At 36.6% G+C, this 26,999-nt stretch overlaps 1 protein-coding gene across 1 annotated transcript; it reads left to right on the top strand.

Moving 5' to 3' along the window:
• The first annotated feature begins 1,316 nt into the window (after positions 1–1,316).
• On the top strand, positions 1,317–23,764 carry LOC119778213 (solute carrier family 12 member 3-like). Its single transcript, XM_038277363.1, is given in 29 exon segments — positions 1,317–1,402; positions 2,085–2,273; positions 4,362–4,518; positions 8,030–8,164; positions 8,276–8,351; positions 8,794–8,889; positions 12,340–12,479; positions 12,617–12,727; positions 12,841–12,952; positions 13,744–13,796; positions 13,798–13,875; positions 13,953–14,037; positions 14,298–14,455; positions 14,583–14,690; positions 14,794–14,917; positions 15,048–15,149; positions 16,559–16,714; positions 17,193–17,292; positions 18,171–18,282; positions 18,436–18,570; positions 18,981–19,087; positions 19,215–19,297; positions 19,408–19,476; positions 20,567–20,671; positions 21,353–21,464; positions 21,608–21,694; positions 22,421–22,556; positions 22,688–22,755; positions 22,895–23,764. Coding segments are annotated over 28 exon segments (3,114 nt in total). The 5' UTR covers positions 1,317–1,402; positions 2,085–2,103; the 3' UTR covers positions 23,034–23,764.
• Positions 23,765–26,999: the final 3,235 nt, after the last annotated feature.

Below are 26,999 nucleotides of genomic sequence, written 5' to 3'. Positions count from 1 at the left end.
CAAAGTTCCTGATTTAAAAGCCATTTAAACTTTAACGTTCTTTACTTTCACACCAAGTCGCATATAAAAGGTTGACGTATTATTATGCATCAGCATAGACGTACCTGACTTTTTTCTTCCAGCAGCGTAGGTGCAATGAGTGGCTTCAACTAGAGTACAAAGGCTTTGTGTGAAAGAAAGGCTTTGAAGCAAGTTTAATTATAGCAGGGCTATGTGGAACGCACTGGAAAAAATCTCCACCTGTTAAGGGATACCCAGTGCTGAGGTTTTATAACATCTTTACATCATATTTTTTCAGCTATTTAGGCATTTTAAATATATATATATATATTTATTTGGAAGAAGACCTCAAATTTGTGAGAGATGGTAACATTAACTTTAATCTTAAGCTTAAAGCTAAATATGCATATTATTAATGCACTTTGTCAGCATGGTTTCCTGCAACACGTTTATAAGTAAAATATTTAAAAGGGAAGGAATTTAAGCTAGTTTTTTAGATCAATATAGATCAATGCTGTATGAAATCTTTGGAAAGGCATTTGTCTGACTTTCCTGTATTAACTTGGACTATATTGGAATACGCACAGATAGGGGCCCTTATTACTATTTTTACTATGGTCAGTGACAAAGCAGAGGTGGAGCTTCCTGTTTCATATTGATGTAGTAAACACTACAGGCTCATGTATTGTCAACAATTCTGAAAAAAAATATTTGAGCTACCAGTTAACTATTTACTTCTACCTCTTGGGAGCTTTCTCCCTTTTAGTTTCATTAAGATAACCAAAAATGAAATATTTCTCACATTTGGAAGACTTACAACTATTTTCTTGCAGCACTTCCAAGCTGTAATACAGGTCACATAACTGTAATAGAGATAATTCATATATTTGTGTAGAAATTATCAGATTTTTTCTTCATTTCACTGGTAATAACAATGCAATAAAATCATATTAGACTTGCCAAACAAGTTACAGGTATGAAATGCCTGCATATTCTTCTATTTAGTACAACAGCTTTGCTGCTACCAAACCAGTGGTACATGCTTCTGTTGTTGTGGGTCTTGTACTCAGATTTCTAGACACCATTTTCCAGAAACTACATTTGGAAAAATTAAAAGAAAAGAAAAAAAAAAAGTCTTCCATATATATGGTGTGCATATGTGTTCAAAAGCATGTGAACATGTGTGCGTGTCTGTGTTTTATAAAGATTTGATGTGTGCATGTGTGTGCGTATAAGTGTGTGTGTGTGTGTCTCTGAGGGGGAGGAAAGTACATGAAGCAGATGGGAGGGGATGTAACCTGCCTCACCAAAGGTATAAATTACAAGAGTTTTGTGTTGCATTGATAAACGCACATATTTCATCTTGGGAGTGAGCCTCATTCATCAGCTTAAGGAACCTTTTGTGAGTATATTACTTTTTGTTCTCCGAAGTTTAGGTTTCATATTGGGCTGACAAAATCTCTTCAAAAGTCTTTGGCATTTAATTTAAAAGCATGTATTATTGGAGAGATTAGAGATAATGTGTTTATTTGTTTTAAAAAACAAATAAAGCTTAGAACATTTCCATCTAAAAATATATTTGTTTGCAGGAAAGAGTTTTATAACCAGTTTGGACATCATACTTTTTAATAACATCATGTTTTTAGAAGGGTTCCTACAAAAACATTTATTTTTAAGCACCCATATTTATTTAACATGTTCAGTGTTCTGTTTACTATATAATGAAAAACAGTCTATTTGCGAAGCCCTTTTTAACAGATAAGGGCAGTAAATAAAAAACTGAATCAGCATAATTTTGTTTTATTATAAAGTGTTATTTATAATAACAGCAAAAAACAACATTAGTTCGGTTCCCTTAAGGCTCCTCTCCAAAGATAGGTATCAACAGTAATAGTTAGTGATTATGTCTTAAACAAATGTATACTTTAAGACTCATGAGTTTTAAGGATTTCTAAGCTTATGTTAATAACTGTGGCTTTGGCCTTCAAACATCGAACAGAGAAGGAAAAGTAATTAAAAACTAAACACTGGTTTAGTATGAACTAGTTGAACAATGATAAGTATTCCTCTGTCGGACTTCAAAGGAGCCACCAGAACGTCCTGATGGGGCTGTTTGCATCTAAACGTAAAATTCTGGGCCGAGGTGTGCACTTTTCCACCAATGAGGAGGGGCCTCCCAGGTACTCTCCACACCACTTTGATGGCAGCACTGTACACCGCAATCATGGGCTTCAAATTCCTCCAACCATCGTCGTCTCAGATGAGGAATCAAGGTAGGCGCTTTCCTTTACTTATTTTTTTCCTTTCAAAAAGACATTTATGGGAAAGCTATAGGATCAATTGACAGAAAAAAGATATTATAGTTTTATTAGATAATTATTCAGTCATCTCCCCAAGATGGTGGTCTTTAAATTAATTAATCAATTAATTAATACAGCCATGAACAAGTCTACACACTCATACACACACACAGAGACACACACACTATAGATATGCATATAATTGTCTTGCTAAAACACTATGTGGTTTTTTTTTTTCTTTATATCAGAGAAACAGTTGACAGTGTTTTGGGAATTGTTTCCATTATTTTGATCCGTCAGAGGCTCGTATTTCCCATCAATCCTAAAATGAAAGCATAACACCACCTGAGGCCAGCAGAGTTTGGTTTAAAAGTTTTATGGTGCTAAAAAAGACTTAAAGACCATCCTTTTTGCCAGTTTGCAGTCAACTAAAGAAAAATTGCCAATTTTAATAGAGATATATCTTGTAGTTTGATTTAAACTGATATGTTGGCCAAAATTTGTTTTTTATCTTTAGATTAAAGAAAAGCAAACTTTCTAAAATCATCTTGGCTGTAAAGCTCTGTAATTTCACCATCATCAGCTGTAGTGGGGAGTGTGTGCCTTTCAAAATAAATAACATTACAACGATAGACATCAACATGGAAGTTACTCATCTACAAGAAAAGTCATCACAAAGCCCTGATCTTAAGCCAGTAGAAAATGTGGGTAGAGCTCAGAAGGACTATTGTGAGAAGCCTCTGGATACACAGAACAGTTGACTGAATTAAAGACTTTAAGAAGCAATCATTTAAAGCAACACTGTGTAAATTTTGACACAATTATTAATTTAAACTGAGGATTTTAAAATTAAAGCGTTTTCAGGCCTGTGTACAACACTTCATTTCTATATATACTCTGAGTGGGCTACTTAGTTAAAAAAGTTTCCCTTGAACATCAGATCCGCCTGTCTAAAAGTGCTTGTTTGGCTATAAAATTAATATGACCCTTATCTAATCAAACATACTGTTTGTTCTCAGATGAAGGATGTAAGGATTTTATCATGACTTTTTACTCTTCTTTGCTGGTTCAAAGTGGTCTGTGATAGGATCCTTAAACTTGTACCCGTCGTCTTCTGCTTTATCTAAAACCGTGTCACGAATGTAGCAGTCTCGGAGAGTCACAGACTTCCATCTCCCCAGAAACCTCCTCCAGCTCTGCTTGGGGAAGCTCCAGGCGCTCCCAGGCCAGCCTAGAGACATGGCCAATGCAGTGTCCTGGGTCATCCCCTAGGCCTTGGCCAGGTTGGACATTGCTGGAACGCCTCCTGAGTGAGGCGTCCAGAGGGCATCCAAGATATCCAAGCCTCCTTAGCTGAATCCTCTCGATGTGGAGGAGAAGCGATTCTACTCCAAGCCCCCCTTGAATGACTGAGCTCCTGAACCTATCTCTATGGGAGTGTCCAGCCACCCTGAATTTAAACATTGTGTTTGCTTTTTTTTTTTTTTTTATGAAAAAAACTGCTTCTAAAACACAATGTTTAATTTGGCAACTGGCAACATTGTCAACGGCCTAACCTGGAAGTTACAGGTTTGGCTCCCCTAGGGTCTAAAGATTACACAGATTTGTTTTAAAGAGAAAGCCTCTCAAGAAAGTTGTGACATCTTTGTTATTACTCTAGCAGTTAGCAAGTACAATAAAACAGGTAATCCTAACTGATCTTCAGGAAGCATTAAACTTGATTTACACTCAGAAAGTAAGCGAATTGATGTTCATTTGGCTTTTTGAAATTTATATGTAAAGGTTTGGTCATATACATACATATATATATATATATATATATATATATATATATATATATATATATATATATATATATATATATATATATATATATATATGTTTTGAAATTCCATGCTTTCGAAATCACAATAAATAAAAATAACTTTCGACAGTATAAATATCTATACATCTTGGTAAGGTCCAAGCATTCATTGTAGTTATTTCTATTTATTGATCTGATTTTTACAATCTGGTTTATCTTTTGATGTAACACTATTGCTACATTCCAACAACTTTCAGTACATCAGAGCGTCGAGGCTCGAGGGCAGAGCTGCGTCGATCCTCTGTTTACAGCACTATGGACCTGGTACCCCAACTGGAGCATTATGCCAATTCTTTACCCCGTCAAATGATGAGGAGCAGGCCATCTCTTGAAACACTCCGCAAAACATTTGAGGTAATTTTCAGTTTTTTTTTTTCCCTTTTTATTTCATTTATTTTCTACAAAACTAATATAAATAGATTTTTTTTCTTTTAAAATCAGTGAAGACCAAATAAATATATATTATCATAGATGTTTAGTCGCTGGCATTTTTTTCAGTATCAGTATATAACTTAAAAAGGCTTTATTAGGAATATGTGTTGCTTTATCCTTTCATAATAGTTTACATTTCATAACATTACAAATATATCATGTTTGATGAACATTAAAATAAAACTGCCATATTTCAGTATGTACATACTGCTGTTAAATCTACATAAATGCCACAAAAACATCCTTTTATTGACCCACTACTAACATTACCTTACCTTCATATTATCTTTAGGGTCAGTTTGACCCTATTCACTTCTGTAAATGAATGTTTGACATACTTTAAAGGGCTTCATATTTAATCACTCTTCCTTATCTATAACAAACTATGCCTAAAGTTATTTCTTCATATCCTGTGTACGTGTTTTGTTCCTCGGTGGTCTGTGGAGTCCTTTTGATCACTATAAAATATACATACTTTTTTTTTTACTTTGATAAGATCATTGGTCCCAAACCAAATAGAACCGTGACTACATTTGTCTGAGAACCCCTTGTTATTAACATGGAGAAGTTGTATGTCTATGGGGGCAAGAAAATATCATTTCTGAGAATATGTTGACACTTCACACAACTTAGGGGGTGGAGCTGACTCATAGAAACATGCTCTGTAGCCTTCTGTACACTTTTCTCTTTGTACTCTGTGTCTTCTACTTATAAAAAATGTTTTCTAAACATTTTTTATTGCAGATATTCTGTACAAGATCAGTAATTGAAAATAATATAAAGCTATTATAAAAACTGAAAGATAAAACATCCACATTTCAGTGAAATCAGTGAGATTTTATGGTGACCTTGTATTTCTACATGGTGATGTAACAGGTACCTTGATTACGGAGGAGTCAGGAAACCATAATGAAGGACCCAGTATTCAGGCAAGACAGACAGTGGGAAGTTTCAAAATGTTCAATCAAACAAACAAACAGAACAGAAGCGAGCTGCTGTAGATCTGTGGATACGCTACGGCTGCGGGAGGAGGTGGTGCACAACCCATCACTGTCACTCTGGTTCAGGAAGATATACAGTGGCCATGATAATCTAATGGAAGATGATTATGTGTGTGAGTTATGTTTTAATATTTAAGTCCATCCTCACCGAGGAAGACAGGATCCAGCCGATGGACTGCCAAACGAGTCACGAAGCTGCCCCATAGTGTCCCAGTAGCATCAACCCCAGTGAGCAGGCAGAAGTCCGAGCCTGGTCAGGGAAACAGTTCAGAACAAGCATGGTTCTTAGATCCAGGAGTCCATAGCCTGACCCGGATTTCAGATCCGAACAGGAACGGACAGATCAAGGGTTCCAGGAATCCATGGAGTGTTCAGGCAGGTTCAGAGCTCAACGACTCCAGCAGCAGGACCAGGCAGACATGCTCGAATGGAGACAGGCAGGCTCAGTGGTTGAGAAGAACAGAGACAAAACATGGTACCAGGAGGAATGCGGAACTTTACACTGACTACATCCAAGAGCCTGGACAACAGGACACCCTCTCCACTTAAAAAAGAAAAAGCACATGCACAACCCTGTGCCTCCGTAGCTCATATACACCTGAAAGTGCGCAGACGCAGAAAAACATAGCTAACTGGAGACGAGCACATAGGACGGGCTTACGTAAATATATCACCAGAATGATTGACAATGAGAAGGACCACTTATTTTGGTGATCCATCTGGGAAAAGAATATCCTCCACTATACCTTTAAAATATCCAACTCATTAAATAACAATTAGAATCTTAAAATTTGTTAGAGCTTTCAAATCAGTTATATTAGATCCAATTCAATTCAACGTTGTGGGGGCAATCCTAGAAACCGATGGTAGACAATGGCAGTAAGGGATGCTTTCAAGCTGAAGAAGGAGTCCTATCGAGCCTGGCTGGTGTGTGGGACTCCTGAGGTACAGTAGTAAGCAGGTACCGCATCATGAGTCCAAGCATGCTGCTTCCCAAGATTTTGTGGAGGCATTAACTGGCCTGGGAAGGGTTTGGGGAGGCCTTGGAGTGTTTCTAGCAAACTGAGTGGTGTCTCCAGAGGGGAAAGTGGTGTTTTGCTCACATTCTTTGGAGAGCTGCTGACCCTGAAAGAGAACATAAGCAGACAGTGGAAGGAATAATTTGAGAATTTCCTCAATCTGGCTGACACACCTTTCCGTGTTGCAAGAAGAGACGAGGGGTTCAGGTCCCGTTCGTCACTAAGGATGAAGTCACGGAAGTGGTAAAAAAGCTCCACAACAGCAAGGCTTTACGGGTGTACAATATTCGACTTGAGCACTGTTATTTCCTCAGTGAACATTCCTTTTCAACACGGATTGAGGTTGAGGACATTGCCCCTGGATTGGCAGAATGGCTTGGTGGTTATGTCGGTAAAAATGGGGACTGGAGGGTGTGTACCATCAACTGGGGGATCACAGTTCTCACCCTCCCCAAGAACGCTTATATCAGGGTGGTGGAGTGGAGACTCCAGTTGTTTGTCGAACCTCCGCTTCAGGAGGTTTTTTTCTGGCCATGGAACAGTGGCCCACTCTATACTCTCTGCATAATACTTAAGGGTGCTTGGGAGCTTGCCGATCCAGTCCACATGTGTTCTGTGGACCTGGAGAGGGCAGTTAACCATGTTCCTCATGGTGCCCTTCGAGGAGTGCTTAAGGAGTTGAGTTGAGGGGCCTTAACTAGGGGCCATCTGCTTTCTCTGAAAGTGGAGCACGAGGTTGGTCCGCATTGATGGTGTAAAGTCGAGCCTGTTCCTGATGTATGTTGGCTAACCTATGTAGCCCTGAAATGAACTGCTCCTGTTAATAACCTTTATAGACATGACTTCCAGGTGCAGCCAAGGGCTGGAGACTGTCTGGTTCAAGGACAAATAGATCTCATCTCTGCTTTTTTGCAGATGATGTGGCTTCTTCATGCCAAAACCTACAGCATGACCTGGCGAAGTTCACAGCCAAGTGTTAACCAGCCGAGAGTTAGGTCCTCCGAGTCCAAGGATTAAATTCAACAAGACTGAAATTAATAAGATTATTTTAAATTCTAAGGTTAAAGGAATGTCAAGCTTAGGCAACCCTATCCAGACACTCAGAGAGATCCCGATTATTAGTTGGGAATTAAGTATTGAATATTTAGATAATCAGGTCACCATCAAGTATTGAAAAAGGTGAAAAAAAAATAAAGTAATATCACTGCAAAAATTATTTACCCCTTCAAGACAAAATATCATTCTAAATTATGAAGCTTCATTTCCAATAAACACTTAATTTTAATGATTAAGTGTTGATTAGTCCACATTGTTTTAAAGAACTTCAAATTCAAATACTGTTTTTTGAAACAAATTATTACATTAAATCACCAATTTTCACCGATTTGAACTGAACCCACTGCTCCATTGAAGGTAGTGGAGATTGGAATGGACGGAGCCTCCACTTCTGACTCGGGCAGCCTGCCAGGACCAGATATGGGAAATGAAGATTCTCAAGATCCAAACATCAAAGCTCCAGTTAGATTTGGCTGGATAGTCGGGGTCATGGTAAGAGTTTAATCCTAACTGTGGATTCAATTCACTGTGAGCGAAATTAATTTTAAACATCACGCAACATTCCAATATCAAACAGCTGCATCCATTGGTATTTTGGTATAGGTTCGTTGCATGCTGAATATTTGGGGAGTCATCCTGTTCCTCCGTTTGTCATGGATCACCTCTCAGGCAGGCATTGGTGAGTCAGCCCTTCCAACCTCTCATAATACACTCAGTTCACATCAGCGTTTTTGACTTTACATTATAGCATATCCTGCACCTCATATATTCCCTCTTATCTCATAGATTTAATATTTATTTTGTTTTATTTTTGTTTTTATAATGATAATTTTAGTGACTCTCTGACAGAAACTTTTCAAAACACCATGGTAAAATTACATTGTTTAATAAACCATTTTTTTTCAGTGTATTCAGTATGAGTATCTGAACAGAAAAACAATAGTTTAAATTTTAGTGAGTTGGAAAATATGCATTAGTTCTTTTACAGAATATTCTCAATATATATTTCAATACACAAAGCTTTGGAATGGATAGGCAAAAAAGAATAAATTACAAATGAAAATGTATTATTATTTTCCATCTGGTGTTTATAACTAATTTATGTTTTCATTTCATAACAGTGTTGACATGTGTGATAATCCTTATGTCTGTGGTGGTGACCAATGTGACTGCACTATCAATCTCTGCAATTGCCACCAATGGGAGGGTGGTTTCAGGTAAGTCAATTTGTTAAGTCAGAATTTGTCACACTCTCAAAAAATTGTTTTTTTGTTTTTCAGTAGACCTAATAAAAACACACACACACACACACACACACACACACACACACACAAAAATAAAGCAAGGGTGGAAATGCATGATTCAATCAGCTGGTGATTTGGTTTTTGCAAGCATTTAGAATCATAAGGAGACGATTTAGGCAGAAAAATAATTTTTGGGGGAAAAAAAAGACAACAACAATATTTTAGAAAGGTTACAAAATGTAAATATTTATTTATTCTATTGCCAATTGAGAATATTGCTTGCTATGGTAATTATGAGGCTCATAAAAGTATTAGCAAAAATCAGTATATTGTCATGTTATGATAACATTTTATGGCCTTACTTTCCAGGGTATCTTAATGATAAATAATTTTAATAGCTTTCTTGTATCCAAAAGAGAAATTTTTAAGTAAAACTGACATGGACATTTTCTTTTTCAAAAGAGATAGAAAAGTGTATGATTTACAGAAAATGGCTCCAGCAAAAAAAAAAAACAAGACATGTCTACTTGTCCTTCACCCTCTTCACCTAAACAGGTGATTTTAAACAAGTTATCTTAAGCTCAAATCATACAGGGCTAGTGCTCAGAGGCTTTTACTCTCAATCCAAATACTGCTTAATTTCTGTGAGTTAGGATTTGCCTACGTATTCTTTCATTCAAAGGAAGGTGGGAGTCTGTCTTAGGGTTGTCAAAAGTATTGATATTAAAAAAGTATCGATACTGAAACGTTGTATCCGGATACAATACTCATTTTCAAAAGTATCGATATGGTGCTACCACCAGTGGCACCTAAGCAGTCATTCATCTAAAGTGCAGAATAGAGGAAATGCACTTTCATAACACTGTGTGATTGAATAATTCTACGCACTTTCCAGTTTCAGACTTTTTATGTAACAGGTGCAGCTGCTGAGAATTATTTTTGTTTCTTAACCGGTTTGGCTAGTGTCATTGTTATGTGTGCAAAGCATAGCCAAGGAAGGAAAACTTAATTTTAATTTTTTATGTTTTTTTATCAAGCTTGCTTAATACTGTGCACAGCAAACAACCTCAAAATGTTGTTCTTATTGTTTATGGTATTTATTTATTTATTGTATTTTAATTATTAATCAAAATATTTCTGTTGAAATTTTGAGTTTTTATCCTTGTGGTATCGAAAATGGTATCGAGTATCAAATATTTTCCTTAGTATCGGTATCGAGTTGAAAAGTTTAGTATTGTGACAACCCTAGTCTGTCAATCTCCTAAGTGCCAAAGGGTCCCTGTGCTAATAAAACTATTGATAGGAAGCGACCTGCTTCATTTCCTTCCCCCCTCAGCGCTTTTTGGACAGCACTTAACATAGTGGCCTCTGACAAACTTCACTCTTTATCTTAAGAGTCGTTATGAATTTCACGAATTTGGCTCTTTCCCATGAACCATAGACCTAAATCAGACAGCTAAGCTACCTCTCTAGTCAACAGACAAAGGCTCGATCCAAATACGGCAAATTGTAGCTGCTGTTCTTATTCCTTTACCTTTCATGAGATAAACAGTAAGAGCTTTATCATGAATCTAGGGAGGGTTGTCCAATGTCAATATGCCACAGAAACACATATTGAGTTAAACCCGCGGTTCTCAAAGTGTGTGGCGCGACCCACTGGTGGGGAATTGAGACGTGACAGGTGGGGCGCGCCAAGTTCCGGTGTGTGTGTGTGTGTGTGTGACTATAAATGTAGAATGTGTGAGAGCAAACTGTCCTTATAGCTGTATGTTGCCGCTTTTTAGACCAATCAAACCCACAAAGTAATCATTACTAGCCTACATGCAGTCTAATTAAAAGAACATTAGATATGAGAAAAATTTCCCCTGGAACTGAAGTGCCAAAATAATGATTGACGTGACGTCGGCATATTATTTGTAACAGAATAAACTTTCGCTCCCCAGTGTTGCCAACTCAGCGACTTTGTCGCTATATTTCAGACCCCTCCAGCGACTCTTTTTCAAAAAAACAAATCTAGCGCCTTTTGGAGACTCTTACGTGAAAGCACGTATCGTTCCTTTTCTTGTCCTCCAGCGGCAGGTGCTGCCGTGGGGCGCCTCCCCCGTCCCAACCCCGTTCTCCCCCGCTATTGCAGGAGTCCCTATCAGCGCTGCAGTCAGAGCAGAGACACAGCATGTTTAACTTTTGCGTCCAGACTGCAAATAAAGCGCACATGCGCCGGGATTGACGGCGCAGGTTGATCATAAATAACTGAATTTGAAATATTTTATCTTAAATAAATAACGGCGTTTGATTCACACAGCAGCATGTTCATGTTTCTGGTTTGGAGTGGAGAGCGAGTATCCACTCATCGGGCAGAGAGCTGTGTGCATTCTTCTTCCCTTTGCCACATCATATCTCTGTGAGATGGGCTTTTCAGCTGCTGCTTCAATGAAAACAAAATACAGATCTCAGCAGAACATTGAGCATGACTTGAGAGTGGCAGTATCAAGCCTGCAACCCCGTTTTGAGAAACTGCAATGCAAAACAGGCTCATTGCAGCCACTAATGCAGGGATAAATAGACCTGTCTTGCCAGATGGATTTCACTTCTTTTCTTTTATTAACAGATTGCAGAGTGGCACTTTAATTTTTTCTATCTTTGAGCTTGATACAAATTTTGACACAGCTGCATTTTTATTTTCTTTATTTTTGAGCTTGCTGTTATTTGATGTAGATTTGTATTTAGATACTACTTGTTACTTCAATAAAATTGGAACATTTTAAGATTGTTGAATATTTCATTAGCATTGTGTTGGGGCGATGGGGACAGGCGGGGCTTGAAAATTCCCCCTTGTCCAAAGTGGGGAATGACAGAAAAAGTTTGAGAACCACTGAGTTAAACCAACGTTTCAAAGAGTAATACATGATATTTCACTTCCATTTTCAGAATTTTCAATGTGAATGTTGAAGTCTCTGATGATAATTAAACCATCATAAAACAGATATTACAGATAAAGGTTTATAAAATCTCTGAAAAGGTGTGTTTTGTACTTAGGAGGCCTGCGAATATCAAAGAGCAACATTCAGACTCGACTCTTTACAAGGAGAGACAGATATTCAAAACTCAGAAATACCTTGTTACCCTTCTAAAAATCTTGAAAAAAAGTTGGCCGCCCACCTTTCCTTTGCTGTCTGTTCACACAAAATTAAAATCCTAAAAATAAGGATCCTAAAGACCCCTGACAAAGCATGATTAGTATTACTACCTAGTTTGATATCTGAATGCGTTTCTGTATTACTATGCAAATGTAATATACTTTCCAATGTGTGTTTTCCTATCATGTTTTGTTCATGTACAGTATTTTAAAAATAAAATTTGCTAAGGTGTTCTTTTGTAGTTTTTCATGAAAATAATCTTGTTCTTGTGTTTAACATTTTGCAGGAGGTGCTTATTTCATGATCTCCCGTACATTGGGTCCTGAAATTGGAGGACCAATCGGTATGGTTTTCTCCTTTGCAAATGCTCTGGCCTGTGCTCTCAACACTGTTGGTTTTGCAGAGGTGGTCCGTGATTTGATGCAGGTACCTATATCTATTCTAACCTAAATCAGTTTTGTTTTGCTACAAAAGAAAACAAATTATACATTAATGCTGATCATGTAACCACTTCAAATGAGAGTATAGTGAGTTTCCTGTTTTTATGTTTTCACTTAATTTAGGAATTTGACGCCACGATGGTGGATCCAGTCAATGATGTCCGTATTGTGGGTGTGCTCACTATCACGGTTCTTCTCCTTATTTCAATGGCAGGGATGGAGTGGGAGTCCAAGGTGTGCATATTCATTGAAAATTCCAACACAGGACACAAAATATTAGTATTTTTTTTAGTGATGCAATGCCATTTATTAAACTCCCCCTATGTTTTCATTTGTGTTGTTTTCAGACCCAGATTTTGTTCTTCTTAGTACTTTTGATTTCCTTTGCAAACTACTTTGTGGGGACATTAATACCTCCAAGCATTGAGAAGCAGGCTGTTGGCATCTTTGGATATCGAGGTATAGTACTCTTTTCCATCACAAATTTAATTGGCAGTGTCACATACAAACCTCATGTTGGTACTAGATCTGGGATGATGAATGGGCTAAACTTACTTAAGCTTGTGGAAATCTTTTTGAAAGATGCTGAATACATTCGACCTAAGTCTATGTAGTAGTTTAAAAGGCAATTCTGCCATAAAGTCAGACAAACCCCATTGCCTTGTTCAATCAACATTTGATCGACCCCGGTTGATTGCATCGACTCATTGACTCGGATGCAATCCTTTACACTAAGCATGCTTGTAGCGACAGTTTCTCAGATAGTGTACACGAAGAAGGAAACATGTTTAAGTATTAACATAATTTATTCAAGTCATGTATAACAAAATCATTGCAAATTATAATTAAAATCACAAATTGCAGAGGAAGATCTCACTTTCTATATAAGGCCTTTTTACATTTTGTCCATTTACTGAGGAACCAGCAAAATGGCAGAGAGCTTCTTCATGCTTTTCAGTTTATCTAAAGGTCAGCCAGGTGGTGCCTCACCCAAAGCCTCCAGTCAGCATCCAGCCTTTCTTACGTAGCATCCCAGCATTACCATATAAGGTGATGCTAGAGCCTCTCTAAAAGTCCTCATATCTAAACATAACCATGTCAAATTGGTCGTCTTACACAGAAAGTGTACAGATAAAGACATGAGAAGATATTACAGTTATCTAAAACAGAAAATAAAATAAAAAAGAAATAATTCTTCAACATCCTGAGACCTTTATGTTACTTAAACTCTATTTTAACCCTCTGTTTAGGTGACATTTTTGTCGAGAACCTCACTCCAAACTGGCGAGGTCCTGATGCCGGTTTTTTTCCGAATGTTTTCCATATTCTTTCCTGCTGCCATTGGCATTTTGTCTGGAGCCAACATCTCTGGAGATCTAAAGGTGTGACGCTTGACACAATGCGGAGAAAGACCAAATTGTCATAATGCCAGGTTATAATTGACTTCTCTTTTTTGTAGGACCCTGCAACAGCTATCCCAAAGGGTACCTTGATGGCTATTTTTTGGACAACAGTCAGTTACCTGGGGATAGCAGTAACTGTTGGTGGGTTAATTTAATTATGAATCAGGCTTGATGATTACTAGACATTGATTTGGCTTGTTAAATATTTAAATTAATTTTTAAGTTTTGCAGTTGTAGTTGTCCTTCATTAAACTTTAAACTTGTTTGAAATGTTAATTAAATATAACAAATTTGCAATACATTATGGGATTAACTTTCCAGTAGCAGGAAGGAGTGAGTAAGCAATCTTCGGGATAATGAGATAATGAGAGCTGAGCCTAAGAATCTTAATTTCTTTCTAGGATCATGTGTCGTACGGGATGCCTCTGGGAATGGCAGTCACATCTTGCTAGGAAACAATACAGATGGCTGTGTGGGACTGGCATGTAATATGGGCTGGAACTTCACAGACTGTATCCAGTCCCAGTCCTGTAAATATGGGCTCGCTAACAGTGTAAAGGTATTGGTTGAAACTATTGTGTTAAAACATATCGATAGTTTTGTTTTGTTTTTGCAGGTGGTGTTTAAAATCATTGCCTTTTTTATTTATTTTTTTCAAATATTCTAATTACAAATATTTCAACCAGGTACTTGGACAGGTGTCTGGTTTCTACTACCTCATTACTGCTGGTGTCTTTGCAGCCAGTTTATCTTCTGCCTTAGGTTTTCTTGTCTCTGCACCAAAAGTATTTCAGGTGAGAAAACATCTCAAGTTAAAATTCTCAAAAGAAAGGGCTGAACATTTTTTTTCACCTATGTGTACTCTTCTGAAAAAGATTTTTCTATCTTTCTTTTCAGTGTCTCTGCAATGACAAAATATACCCCTACATCATATTCTTTGCCAAAGGTTATGGGAAAAACAACGAACCACTTCGAGCTTATATGCTCTGCTATGTTATTGCTATAGCCTTCATTCTTATTGGTGAGTCTGAGACACTATATTTTTGAAATTCTGAATCATATTGAATTTGGTTTCTTGCACTTTCACACAGGTTAACAGTACAAGTTGACTCTTACCTTGTGTCTTTTCTTTCCCCCATGTACCACAACAGCTGAGCTGAATACCATTGCAGCTCTTATCTCAAATTTCTTCCTATGTTCTTACTGCCTTATAAACTTCAGCTGTTTTCATGCATCCATCACCAATTCCCCCGGTGAGTTACTTACCATTTCTATCTTTCTTATGATATGTATACTTTTTGATTTCTATTCATGAATTTTAAAATGTAAACTTGTGTTATTATATACTTATTAATCATTATGTTTATTACTAGATACAGATTTATTAAATCAATAACAAACTCTCAATGGTAATATATAGAAAAAAAGGGTTATTTCTGAAGGGAGGAGTGTTTATATCCATCCATCCATTTTCTCCCGCTTCATCAATCAGGCTTATGGTGGGGCCAGTACCTACAGTATCTCTGGCAGGCAATGGGCGAGAGCCGGGGTACACCCTGTGCAGGTCAATAGTCAGTCGCAGGGCAACACAGATACATACATCCATGCACACACACACACTCACACCTAAGGACAATTTAGAGAAGCCAGCTAAACTGACCGTCATGTCCCTAGTGTTGATATCTAGATTACAATAGAGACAATGTCAATAGGAAATTTATTTGAAATATGGATTGTATATGTAGGAGCGGCTTTCTAAAAAAAAAAAATTAAAAGTCAGAATTTAAAAAAATAAATAAAACACCTGATCAGAGCCTCAAAGAGTTATAAATCGTACTCAAATTAGAGAACTAAAGTTATTTTTCTCGTATAGGAGTTTTCTAATGTTTGTTTATTTACTTTTTTTCTTTATCCTTTTATCACCAATATAAAAATAAAGGTTTTATTCACAGGAAGCAGGCTCACACCTATTGCTATATCACTGAAAATATCCAACAAAATATATTCTTCTAACAGAGATTTGTAAGATTTCATTTTTATCAAAAATATCAAAATAAAGAAAAACACAATATGTGAACAAATGTAGCCTTTAAATATATATATAAAACCTGGCTAGTAGCTCTGCTTCAACAGTAATTCAAACATAATTACCTAAACTATTTTATTTTCATCTAACGGTAATATTCTGGGTTGTGGTCGTGAAAGGCTATTGGACCTTTGTTGCAGGATGCATGGGGAAACTCAGTCTGATCCAAAATACACCTAAATAATCATCCCAAAAAGGGCACACAGTGTATGCCTGGCTTTTAACTTTTTTGACTATATGATCTGACTGAACTGTCTCATATGATCGCATATGTGGGGAATTAGCACAATATGTATATATGAAAAAAAAAAAATGAATAGAATGGTAATGAAAACGATGTTTTAATTTAGAACAAATATCCCACATTGTCCTATCTATAAATCTACGGGTTTAATGTAGGAATAGTATCCCTGTCCACACAATAGATTTGGCAGGAACAAGGTACTTTTGATGAAGAGATTTCAGAACCCCTGTGTTTATATGGCCAGTCCTTTAAGACAGACCTTCAGCTTCTCATATAAGGTCAATAACTTTGGGGGAAAAGAAGCATTGTTTTTTTTTTTTTATTATTTTTAGGCTGGAGGCCATCATTTCACTACTACAGCAAATGGACCGCTTTGTTTGGAGCTGTGATATCTGTGGTTCTGATGTTCCTGTTTACCTGGTGGGCGGCTCTCGTCACCTTCTGCATCATCTTCCTCCTTTTTGGATATGTCAACTACAACAAACCGAGTGAGTTCATAGAGCATTAACTCAGTATGCTTTTAATTAGTGTTGCACCCATACCAGTATCGGGTGGGGCCCCGATCCAGCACTAAAATGCAGGTATCGGTATTGGCGAGTACCAACAAATAGGGCATCGATACCATTTTGAGAGCAAAAAGTTTATTCAACTATTGTCACACATTCCAGGTAGGCAATAAAAAGTTCTACTGGATTCACTTTTTATTAGTCTTTTTCCTGCTTCACAAAGGTAGGTAGCAACTTGACAAAGCTATGATGGCAATTATTTTGCATCCAAGTAGTATGCAGTTCTTCATATATACACACACATCAATTTCAAACAGATTGTATCGGTAAGGTACTGCACGGCCAGGTATCGGGTATTGGGGCCAAAATATGGCATCGGCGCAACACTACTTTAAATTAAAGCATGAATTAGAGTAAGAAATCGCCTTTCATGCGGCAAAATATTTTCTCCCCTCTACAGAGGTAAACTGGGGTTCATCAGTCCAGGCTGGTACATACAACATGGCCTTGTCGTACTCAGTCTCTCTGACAGGCGTGGAGGACCATGTGAAAAATTTCAGGTGAGTCATCTTTATTCTTAAACAGCTGCAGGAAAAGAACAAAGCAGACTTTAGATATATCTCCATCAATCAATGATCATTACAATCTTTTGTTCATACATTGATTTTAACCTTTTTAGGGCTTTTTAAGATCTTTTAATGTTTCTCATTTTAAATTTTAAAATTCCACAACTTTTTATGGTTATACTATTCATCATATCACCCAGCATCTGGTTTACTAGCAATTCACCAAGTTCAAATAAAATCTTTTCTACACTAAATGGCAATTGCTTCTTAGAGATTTGCATAATGTAGATGGTCAGATTAGATTTTTATTCTTTCAGCACCAACTGCAAAATATAAAGTTGAGTAGAACAATTTGGCCCGAAATATGGAAAAAAGGAGGCTTCAGAAACCATGGGGGCCAAAAGCTTGAATACTCTATAAAGAGCATTCTATCTCTGTGGTGATTTTTGGTCACGTTGCCCAAAGTGCCAAGTTCCTGTCGGTCACTAAATATTTTATATAATATCTTTAGAAAATAAACAAATAATTCTAAATGAATAAGTCATTTCAATATAAATTACATAAACAATGAGTCAGTTAATGGAATCTGATTTTTCTCATAGAATGTGCAAAATGTTTAAGCTTGTTTTGCTTCTTTGATGCAATAGGTTTCTGTCTTTGTAGCAAGGAGACTTGAATGCAAAATAGAGTTTGAAGAAGGTGTCCAAGAAGCTTGTCTTTTATAGGAAACCACTGAATGATAATTGTATTTTCCAGTTCTTTTTCCTTGAACTTAAAATGAAAATATAAGAGTTTGATTAAAGATTGTTATTAGCATCCTGGATCTAATATTTGCTTATTCACATCTTTTTCTTTCCCCTATCCTCTTCCAGACCACAGTGCCTTGTACTGACTGGGCCCCCAAACCAGCGACCTGCACTGGTGGACTTTGTGGGCTCCTTCACTAAGCACATAAGTCTGATGATCTGTGGAGATATCATACTGGTAGGAGCTCTGTTCATGAGTTATATACCAATAATCAGAACGATGAGACCTGCTTTTAAACACTGTGACAGATGAACTTAGATTTTGGTTGCTATCGTCCTTCATTATAACTTTTATTTCTCTAAAAAAAAGTTCCTTTCCTGCCTTTTGTAGGAGCAGGACAGGAAGACGCGACCTCAGGATGCTACAGACAGCTTGGTGAAGTGGATGAATAAGAGGAAGGTCCGGTCATTCTACACCCCTCTATCTGCTGACAACCTCAGGGCTGGATCTAAACAACTGTTACAGGTACAATACGGATTGCTTTCTCATCAATTTCCAAGTACGTATAGCACAAGTATGAAAGTAACTATGTAACTAAATGTATTAGCACTTTGAAAAGAGAGGAAACCCCCAATGTGTAAATTTCTTTGGTAAGGCCGGATGCTTTTATGTTGTTTTTTTATTTTTTTGTTGCTTCTCAAGATTTAGATAAATGTAATTATTTACGGAGACTTAAACCAAAAAGGATATGACTTAAGTTCAAGAAACAGGATCTTCAAAGCAAAGTGCTTTAATCTTATTAGTTTATTTAATTATAGTCTCATCAAAGAGCTTTATTTTGCATTTTGCAGTATCATATTCTGTAGCATTAGGTTTGGATCCCTTTTAATGATTTTACGTTTTTTTCTTTTTACATTTCCCCTCATCCTTTATAGGCTTCTGGTTTGGGTAAACTAAAGCCTAACACGCTGGTTCTGGGTTTCAAGACAAATTGGAGGGACAGTGCTCCTGAAAGCATTGAAGATTATATCAGCACCATTTAGTAAGATGATGAAATATAAATATATTTTAATCCTACAGCAAATATCATAGATATTAGTTTGGAATATGTTATTACTTTCTGTTTATATCTCTACTAAACTTTTTTTGTCCGTTTTCTATCATTACAGTGATACATTTGATTCTAACTACTGTTTGTGCATCCTGAGGATGATGGATGGACTGGATATCTCAGATAATTTAGAGTTTGAAGGTTTTTACTTAATAAATATGTTTTATTTTCTTAGAATTTAACAAGATAACAGCAATATAGTATTGATTTAAATCAAACCTCAATATGACCGTGTCATTTAAACCCCCCAGTGAACCAGGGCTTTGAGCCGGATGAAAATGTGGAAAACCAGGACCAGCAAACCAATGAGGAGGATACAGGTAGGAGACTAATTAGCTAAATATATGATTCCACTGAGATTGTTCTTTCTGATATGAAGCAAAATGAAGCAAACTCTAAATAAATCATTAGCAACCAGTGATACAGTCAGAGCCAGACAGAATGTGATGCAGTCACATTCAATTAGTGGATTGTTTTAGAAGGATATGTTCTACCTCTCTAGAGTTTACTGTAAAGATTTTGTAGCTGTTGCTGCCAGATCCATGGTGTCGTTACCTGTACTCATACCTTTAAACTCAAGTTTATTCATTATAAATAAAGCATTATTTTGTATAAACATGGCACTTTAAGTTTACTATATTATGTGTCCATTTAAATATATTTTGGCTGTTTTTTAATGTAATCCGTTTAAACTCAACATCTTTTTATGATCCTTAATATTTAAGCAAAAAGTTGCAAATCACATTACAGATTAGGTTTACAGGTAAAGGCAAAATGGTTTTTAGCTCCTTTGTTTTAGTTTGAGTTGTTAACTGTTAACAGCTGCTAATTTTTATGTATACCAATATATATGGTGGGAATTTGGGTTAGATATTATTTTAAGACAATTGTAGCTGTGTGTCCACAATGACATCTTCTTGGATTTTTCTTTTTTTTTTTTTTACATTTACAAATTTTTTTGTACATAGCATCTGGTATGTGGCCTCATGGGGGTGATATTGCCTAAGTTAAAGGAGGTAAAAACTAATTGCATAATATAGTAAATATTAACAGGTGATCTAGTGACCATAGGTTTCCCAGGGGTTAATTATCCAATGTGAGAAATTGTTACATATAAAAAATAACGAACTTTTTTTTATTTTTTTTATTTTGTGTGTCAACCTTTGCTTGAAGTATTTGTAAGTGAGTCAGTCATAAAATCTGGCCTGCACAGGCCATGTGTTGTAGTACATGTCTTGCACACCCTGGAGAGCAGAAAGTCCAGACAAAAAAGTCCAAAAAAAGTGGACCTGACATTGTTACATGGGACTCTTTCTACTGCTCTCACCAACATCTGCTGTTTGTATTATATTTTATAACCTAATATGGAACAACTTCCTCTTAAAATGTCTTCTTGTCTTTTGTTTTCAGCTGATGATATGTCTGATGAAGGCAGCAGTGATCAGATCAAGACAGTGTTTCAAAATGACCAGGGAAAGAAGACCATTGATGTCTACTGGATAGCAGATGATGGAGGTGAGAAAAACAGGTTTTATAAAAAAAAAAAAAAAAAAGTTTGACAAGGTTATAGAAGTTCCTAAAATAATTTTGTTTTGAACATTTCTACACATTAACACACTGTTAAATATGCATTGTCAAAGTACATTGACTCTTTAACAATTATTACGACCACAGACTAAGATTTACAGTATGTTGAGAGTTAATTTAACACCAATTCAGAGTTGGAGCAAATGCACATGGATCAGTGTTAAATTTAACTGTTAAATTGTAATTAGAACGCCTCCATAAGAAGAAATCCAACAGTTGAAAAAGTTATAGAGCAAAAAGCACAAAGCTGATCTCTAACTTACTAGAATAAAAAGTGTAGGTATACTCTGTAGCTTAAAAAAAAAAACATTTCTATAGGTTTTTTTGTGTGTGTGTTAATCATCATTTGAAATAAAATACATGTTAAGTGTATGAACCCCTCTGCAACAAATAACTTCTGACGACACTTAAGTTATGGGTTAAAAAGATATCAAGCTAATGGCTTTTATGACAAAATGCTGTAATTTATCAATATGTTTATGTGTTAATTTGCCAATCCTATGACCATAAGTCAGAACCACTTTAAATGTGTTTTCTTATGGTGTATCCTGCTCTCTAGATCAGTGCCACAAACTGCCACCCTTTGTAATCAACCTTTTCTCCTTTAAGGTCTGACCTTGCTGGTGCCCTACTTGATCACCAGGAGGAAACGCTGGCACAAATGTAAAGTCAGAGTTTTCATCATTGGAGATGAGCAGAACATGGAAGAAGGTCGCAATGAGTAGGTTTTCCTTCCAAAAAAATGTTTTGTTATTATTGGTTTTTCCTATTAAGACTTTTGATAAAATCAAGTTGTTGCAGCTTTTTTAAATTAAAATTGAACTGTAGAATTCTAATGACATCATTTCTTGTTTCATATTTTAGGATGTTGGCTCTGCTGAAGAGGTTTCGGTTGGATGTTAGTGACGTTATAGTAATGACAGACATCGAGAAACAGCCACACCCAAAGAAGTATGTGAAAAAAAAAACAAAAAACAAAAAAACAATTACTGAGCTACATCTCACACAATTTTAAATTAATGTAGACAGTGATAGGGGTCATGTAGTGGGCCTTTTTAATAAGATGACCTAGCAATAGGTTTCTTTTACACTTATGTTTGTCACAACAGAACCATCTTCATCTAAGTTATAGACTTTTTACACCAAAAGCATAAATTCTGTAAATTTGATGTGATTTAAGTAAATTAAATTAGTTATTTTAAAGTTCAAAGAAACAAAATGACAGATTGTTTTTCATACTGTTGCAGAAAGATAACATTCAAGGAGGATTAAAAATGTTCTCAATTAGTAAACTGATCTGAACTAATTATAAAACTGCATTAAAAAAGGTATTTTGGGAAAACTGTAAAAATAAAAAAAACAGGACATTATTGTCAGGCACGAGTTTGTTCGTTTGATTTTCTTTCTTAATAAAGTTATAAACAATTGCAACTCTCCTCAGAAATACTTTTAGATGGTATGTTAAACACACTTTTGGCAGTACAATATACTTCTTTTTGGCACTTTAACTGTTGCTTATAAAATTGTTGCTTCTGGTATCAACAAAACAACAGATAAATGCTAATAAATTGATACTCAAAAATACCTTTTAGCTTTTATAGGTATTTTTTCTTCGTCTTTCAAATCCTAGAAGCTGTATTTGTTCTTCTCAAAAAAACTTTATTGTCTTTATTCCAGCCGGAGCAGGTTTGTGGACAGTGTCGCCCCCTTCAGGCTGTACGATGGGCAGCAGGAAGGTGCCTCAGTGCAAGAACTCAGACATAATGCTCCATGGAAAGTATCTGACAAAGAATTTGAGGCCTTTAAGCTCAAGGTATGTTTAGCTAGATATTTGTTCACAAAAAAGAAAAGTTCTTAGTAAAATATTTTAGTAAATTCTTAGTAAAATATCAATATTTTGGGTAATATGTAACAGCCATCTGTATTTCTTTTTTCATTTTACAGTCTGAGAGAAAAGTAAGGCTGAATGAAATCATTCGGAAGAATTCACAACACACAGCTCTTGTTCTAGTGTGAGTACAAAATATAAACATATTGTGTATAGCAACGGCTGAAATAAGCATGTGCAGCTAACTAAGCTAATCTACTAACAGTATACTATATTTAAACCACTGATTTTATTATTTCCCATCAATTGCTATCTCCTTCCAGGAGCCTTCCAGTTCCTCAAAGTGACTGTCCCAGTGCTCTCTACATGGCCTGGCTGGACACCCTGACCTGTGGCCTTCACTGCCCTGCTGTTCTAATACGAGGAAACCAACAGAATGTCCTCACATTCTACTGCCAGTAAAGCTTCACAATTAATATCCAACAGCAATGACGACCTGATCTGTAAATAATTCTACGTGAATCCCGTAAAAAAGTTTAAAAACAATCCACTGGACTTGGTTTCCAAGGTTTGAAGATGTTTCGATTCCCCTCCAGGAAGCTTTTATCAATTCAAATGTCTGGAGCGAGTGAGTTTGAGGCTTTATATAGACAAGGCCTTGTATTGCTTGGAAACAGCAAATTGAAACCGACGAGCAGTTTGTTTGGTTTCATTGTTAGCCTGTAATATCTGAAACTTGTCCATGATTCTGAATTCTACGTAAATATTTGAGAAATTACATGTAGAATCGTAAACATAAAAAGTGTAAAAAAAAACTTTAAAAAAGAGGCAACATTTTCTTTCTAACTCAAGTCCTACCATGTATGGATGCAACTTTATCTATGTATATGGGTCTTTATCAACAGTCTTCAGATCAAAGTTCAAAAAGCCATATTGCTTTTTTTAATCAAGGGGAGGACCAATCAAGTGAAGGAAATAGAGATGCATGCAATTGTATTTATTATTTTCTTAGTTTTATATGTATATATGTAGATCTTATTGACATTGTCACTTTAAGTGTTGCTAGTAAGAAGTAGTGACTAGCTCAACATTCCTTGACTTGCTTAACTCTTCCTTTATTGACACCTCCTTTAATTCTTTAATACTCAAAGTGTACCTAACCTTTTTTTCAATATATAAATATAGCCAATTAAGTAAGTTTTTGTAATTTTTCATGTATGATTTTTTTCTTCTGCAATATGTGTTTTAAAACATTCTCAGTGCCCTAAATTGTTAAATGGCTATTAATATTAATATTCCTATTTTACCAAACAACTGGTTTCATCTTAGCAGTGCTTTTGAGGATAAATCCCACCAATAGCTGCTACAGTAAGTCAGGGCTCCATAAAACCTCAGAAATCAAAGTGGGTGCCAAATGATTAGTCCTGCCCCTCAGAGCTTCTTTGCACCAAAAACTTTGGTGGCATTTTTTTTTAAACAATGCTGTGAGCAGCATTGTTTTTTGTTTTTTTTACATGGGGTGAGTTACAATTTAGCTGTACTTATGAAATTAAACAGTTTTAAATGATTCATACTCCTGGCGGATCTAATTTTCTAATTGTTTTTATCCATTTAATCATTGAGAAAACTCTCAAAAGATAAATTACAATGTAAAAGCTTTAAATGAAAGTAATTTATTTGAAAATGTGTCCTTTTCATTTACAATTTTGATAAAAAGAAGAAAAAGTTGAAAGGTCTCATTGGGATCACGACAATCAAAACCTACCTTCCTCTTTTTAAATTAGTCTCTAAGGATGGAAGGCTTCTTTACCATCACCCTTATTTTTTTACTCCACATAGATTCTGTTTCACATTCAAGTCAGAACTCTGGCTGATTCTCCCTAAATGTTAACATTACTTTAATTTGGTAAGAACAGTTAATCGTTCATAGAGAGCTGTCTGTTGCTGGACAAGCAGTCCCTGATTTGCACAGTACCAGAATGGCTATAATAATTAATCTCACAATCATTCTATTCACCCTTTAATAATAGAATAGAATAGAATAGAATAGAATAGAATAGAATAGAGTAGAATAAAATTAGCACAGTATTTTCCCAAATAGCTGGGAATGACATGACACTTTAATGGGGTTCTAAAGAAGAAAAAAAACACATAATATCTATGTAAGAAACAAAAGCATATCTCTAATTTGAGAGGCAAAATTAATCAATTAATATCATCACAGTGTTCTATGATTAATTGCTCCTTGAAATGCTAAGATATAATGGGGTATTTTTTGGTGCTTCCATACTAAATACATATATTTACCACATAATGTGACTAACTGACTGTTGGAGTGAGCCTTTTGGAAGAATCAGGATTTTTTTCCTTTCAATTTCCCATTAAGTTTTCTTTTCTTTTTATGGCCATTGATTTTGTTGTAAAACTATATAAATATTCACTCTGTAAATATGGTCAGGGCTTTGGTCTGTCTTCACATAAGATTAATATTATTTATTGATATGAATGCTCAGCTACAGAAAAAATAAAACTTTGTTAATAAATAGTAAACAGTTTATGGCTGTATGTGTTTTTGTTTCTTTTATATTTATATATACACTGTAAAAAAGTCAGTAAATTTACGGTAAAAAAAGGTAAAAAACCAACAGTTTTTGACCGTTGTATCCAAAAACATTGCATTACCGTAGAAATTACATGGAACTACCGTAAGTCGAAACTGCAAAGAAAGTCAGTAAATTTACGGTAAGAAATGGTAAAAGAACCAACAGTTTTTGAACCGTCGTACCCAAAAACGTTGCATTACCGTAGAATTACAGGGAACAAAACCGTAAGTCGAAACCTGCAAAGAAAGTCAGTAAATTTACGGTAAAAAATTGAAAAAATGCCACAGTTACTGACCAGAATTTTTCACAGCATTAACTGCCGTAGAAAATACATGGCTTTATCATAACTGAATAAATATATATCATAAAATAATTGTGACAGTCACGAATGTAGAAAAACAGAAATATAGTGTAAAAAAATAAAAGTAAATTGTAAAGTTCTTAAAAAAATTGTAAATATTGCCAGCAGTTTAATTACCCTAAACTTAACAGTAGCAATCAGCCAAAATTACAAATTTTGCTGATGTTTAGATCTACAATGTAAAAGCGTAAACAAGACTGCAAAAGAATTTTTTACAAAAACAGAATGCTGGTTTTTTTTTTAAATAATGCCTTTAATACACCAAACTGAAATCTCAGCAGTAGACCAGGCATCGATCAGGCGATCCACCGATTCCCAAAGCAAACTCCTACAGCCAACGCCACCAACACTTATGAGAGTATTTGATCTTTAACATTAAGAGAACTATATGTTAGCCCCTCTTGCTTGAATGAAGCTGAAGTTGGGTTTTCCCCAATTGCTGCTTCCAATTTGGGAAATGGCTAAAGGGCAATTCCACCTAATTTTTCACTACAATCAGCATTTTTAATTTTAAACTCTGGCTAAAAAACTACAACACCTAGACTCTCCAATCTGGACTGATTATTCTCAACTCATACAGAATATTTAAAACCAAGTGTGGGGTTTTGTAAAACCTTTATCTGATTTGTGAAACTTCAATAAAAGAACAATTCTAGTGTTATCCAAAATCATACAATTGTAAAGTCACCCATCATTGAAGTTTCACAAATCCCACACTTGGTTTTAAATATTGTGCTATTAGTAGAAAAATAGTCTAGAGCAGGGGCCCCCAAACTTTTTTCCTGCGAGGGCCACATAGCTATTCCTTTCTCTGCTTTGGGGGCCCGGGTCTTAGTTTTTGGAGAAAGATACCTTAGAAACTTATTGTCGGCGGGGGGGGGGGGGGGGGGGGGGGGGGGGGGGGGGGGGGGGGGGGGGGGGGGGTGGGGGGGGGGGTGGGGGGGGGGGGGGGGGGGGGGGGGGGGGGGGGGGGGGGGGGGGGGGGGGGGGGGGGGGGGGGGGGGGGGGGGGGGGGGGGGGGGGGGGGGGGGGGGCGGGGGGGGGGGGGGGGGGTGGGGGGGGGGGGGGGGGGGGGGGGGGGGGGGGGGGGGGGGGGGGGGGGGGGGGGGGGGGGGGGGGGGGGGGGGGGGGGGGGGGGGGTGTGTGCTGTTTCTGTCTTTTGAAACTGTCGACGGGGGGGTATTGCTGACTACGACACATTCGCGGTCGCTTTTAGATAGATTTTTACCCAGAAGGGAAAAATGAAAAAAACCGTGAGTAAAAACGGTGACTGGGACTGACTAGTATATATTTGAGGGAAAGTTAGTTTAACATCTGCTCAAGGCCCCCCCCTGGGGTTTTGAAGAAAAATCCACAAACCAGAAATACAATATATGAAAAAAATACACTGAATGGTCTCTGGTATGAGGAGGCGGGCCCGGATCCAGCATTGCCAGACCAAATGACACAGGCTGTAGTTTGGGG

The sequence above is a fragment of the Cyprinodon tularosa genome, unplaced genomic scaffold (assembly GCF_016077235.1).
Source record: "Cyprinodon tularosa strain WSP-4 unplaced genomic scaffold, ASM1607723v1 ctg1300, whole genome shotgun sequence".
Taxonomy (NCBI): domain Eukaryota; kingdom Metazoa; phylum Chordata; class Actinopteri; order Cyprinodontiformes; family Cyprinodontidae; genus Cyprinodon; species Cyprinodon tularosa.
The sequence above is the reverse complement of the archived record's forward strand: the minus strand, read 5'-3'. Positions and strand labels throughout refer to the sequence as shown.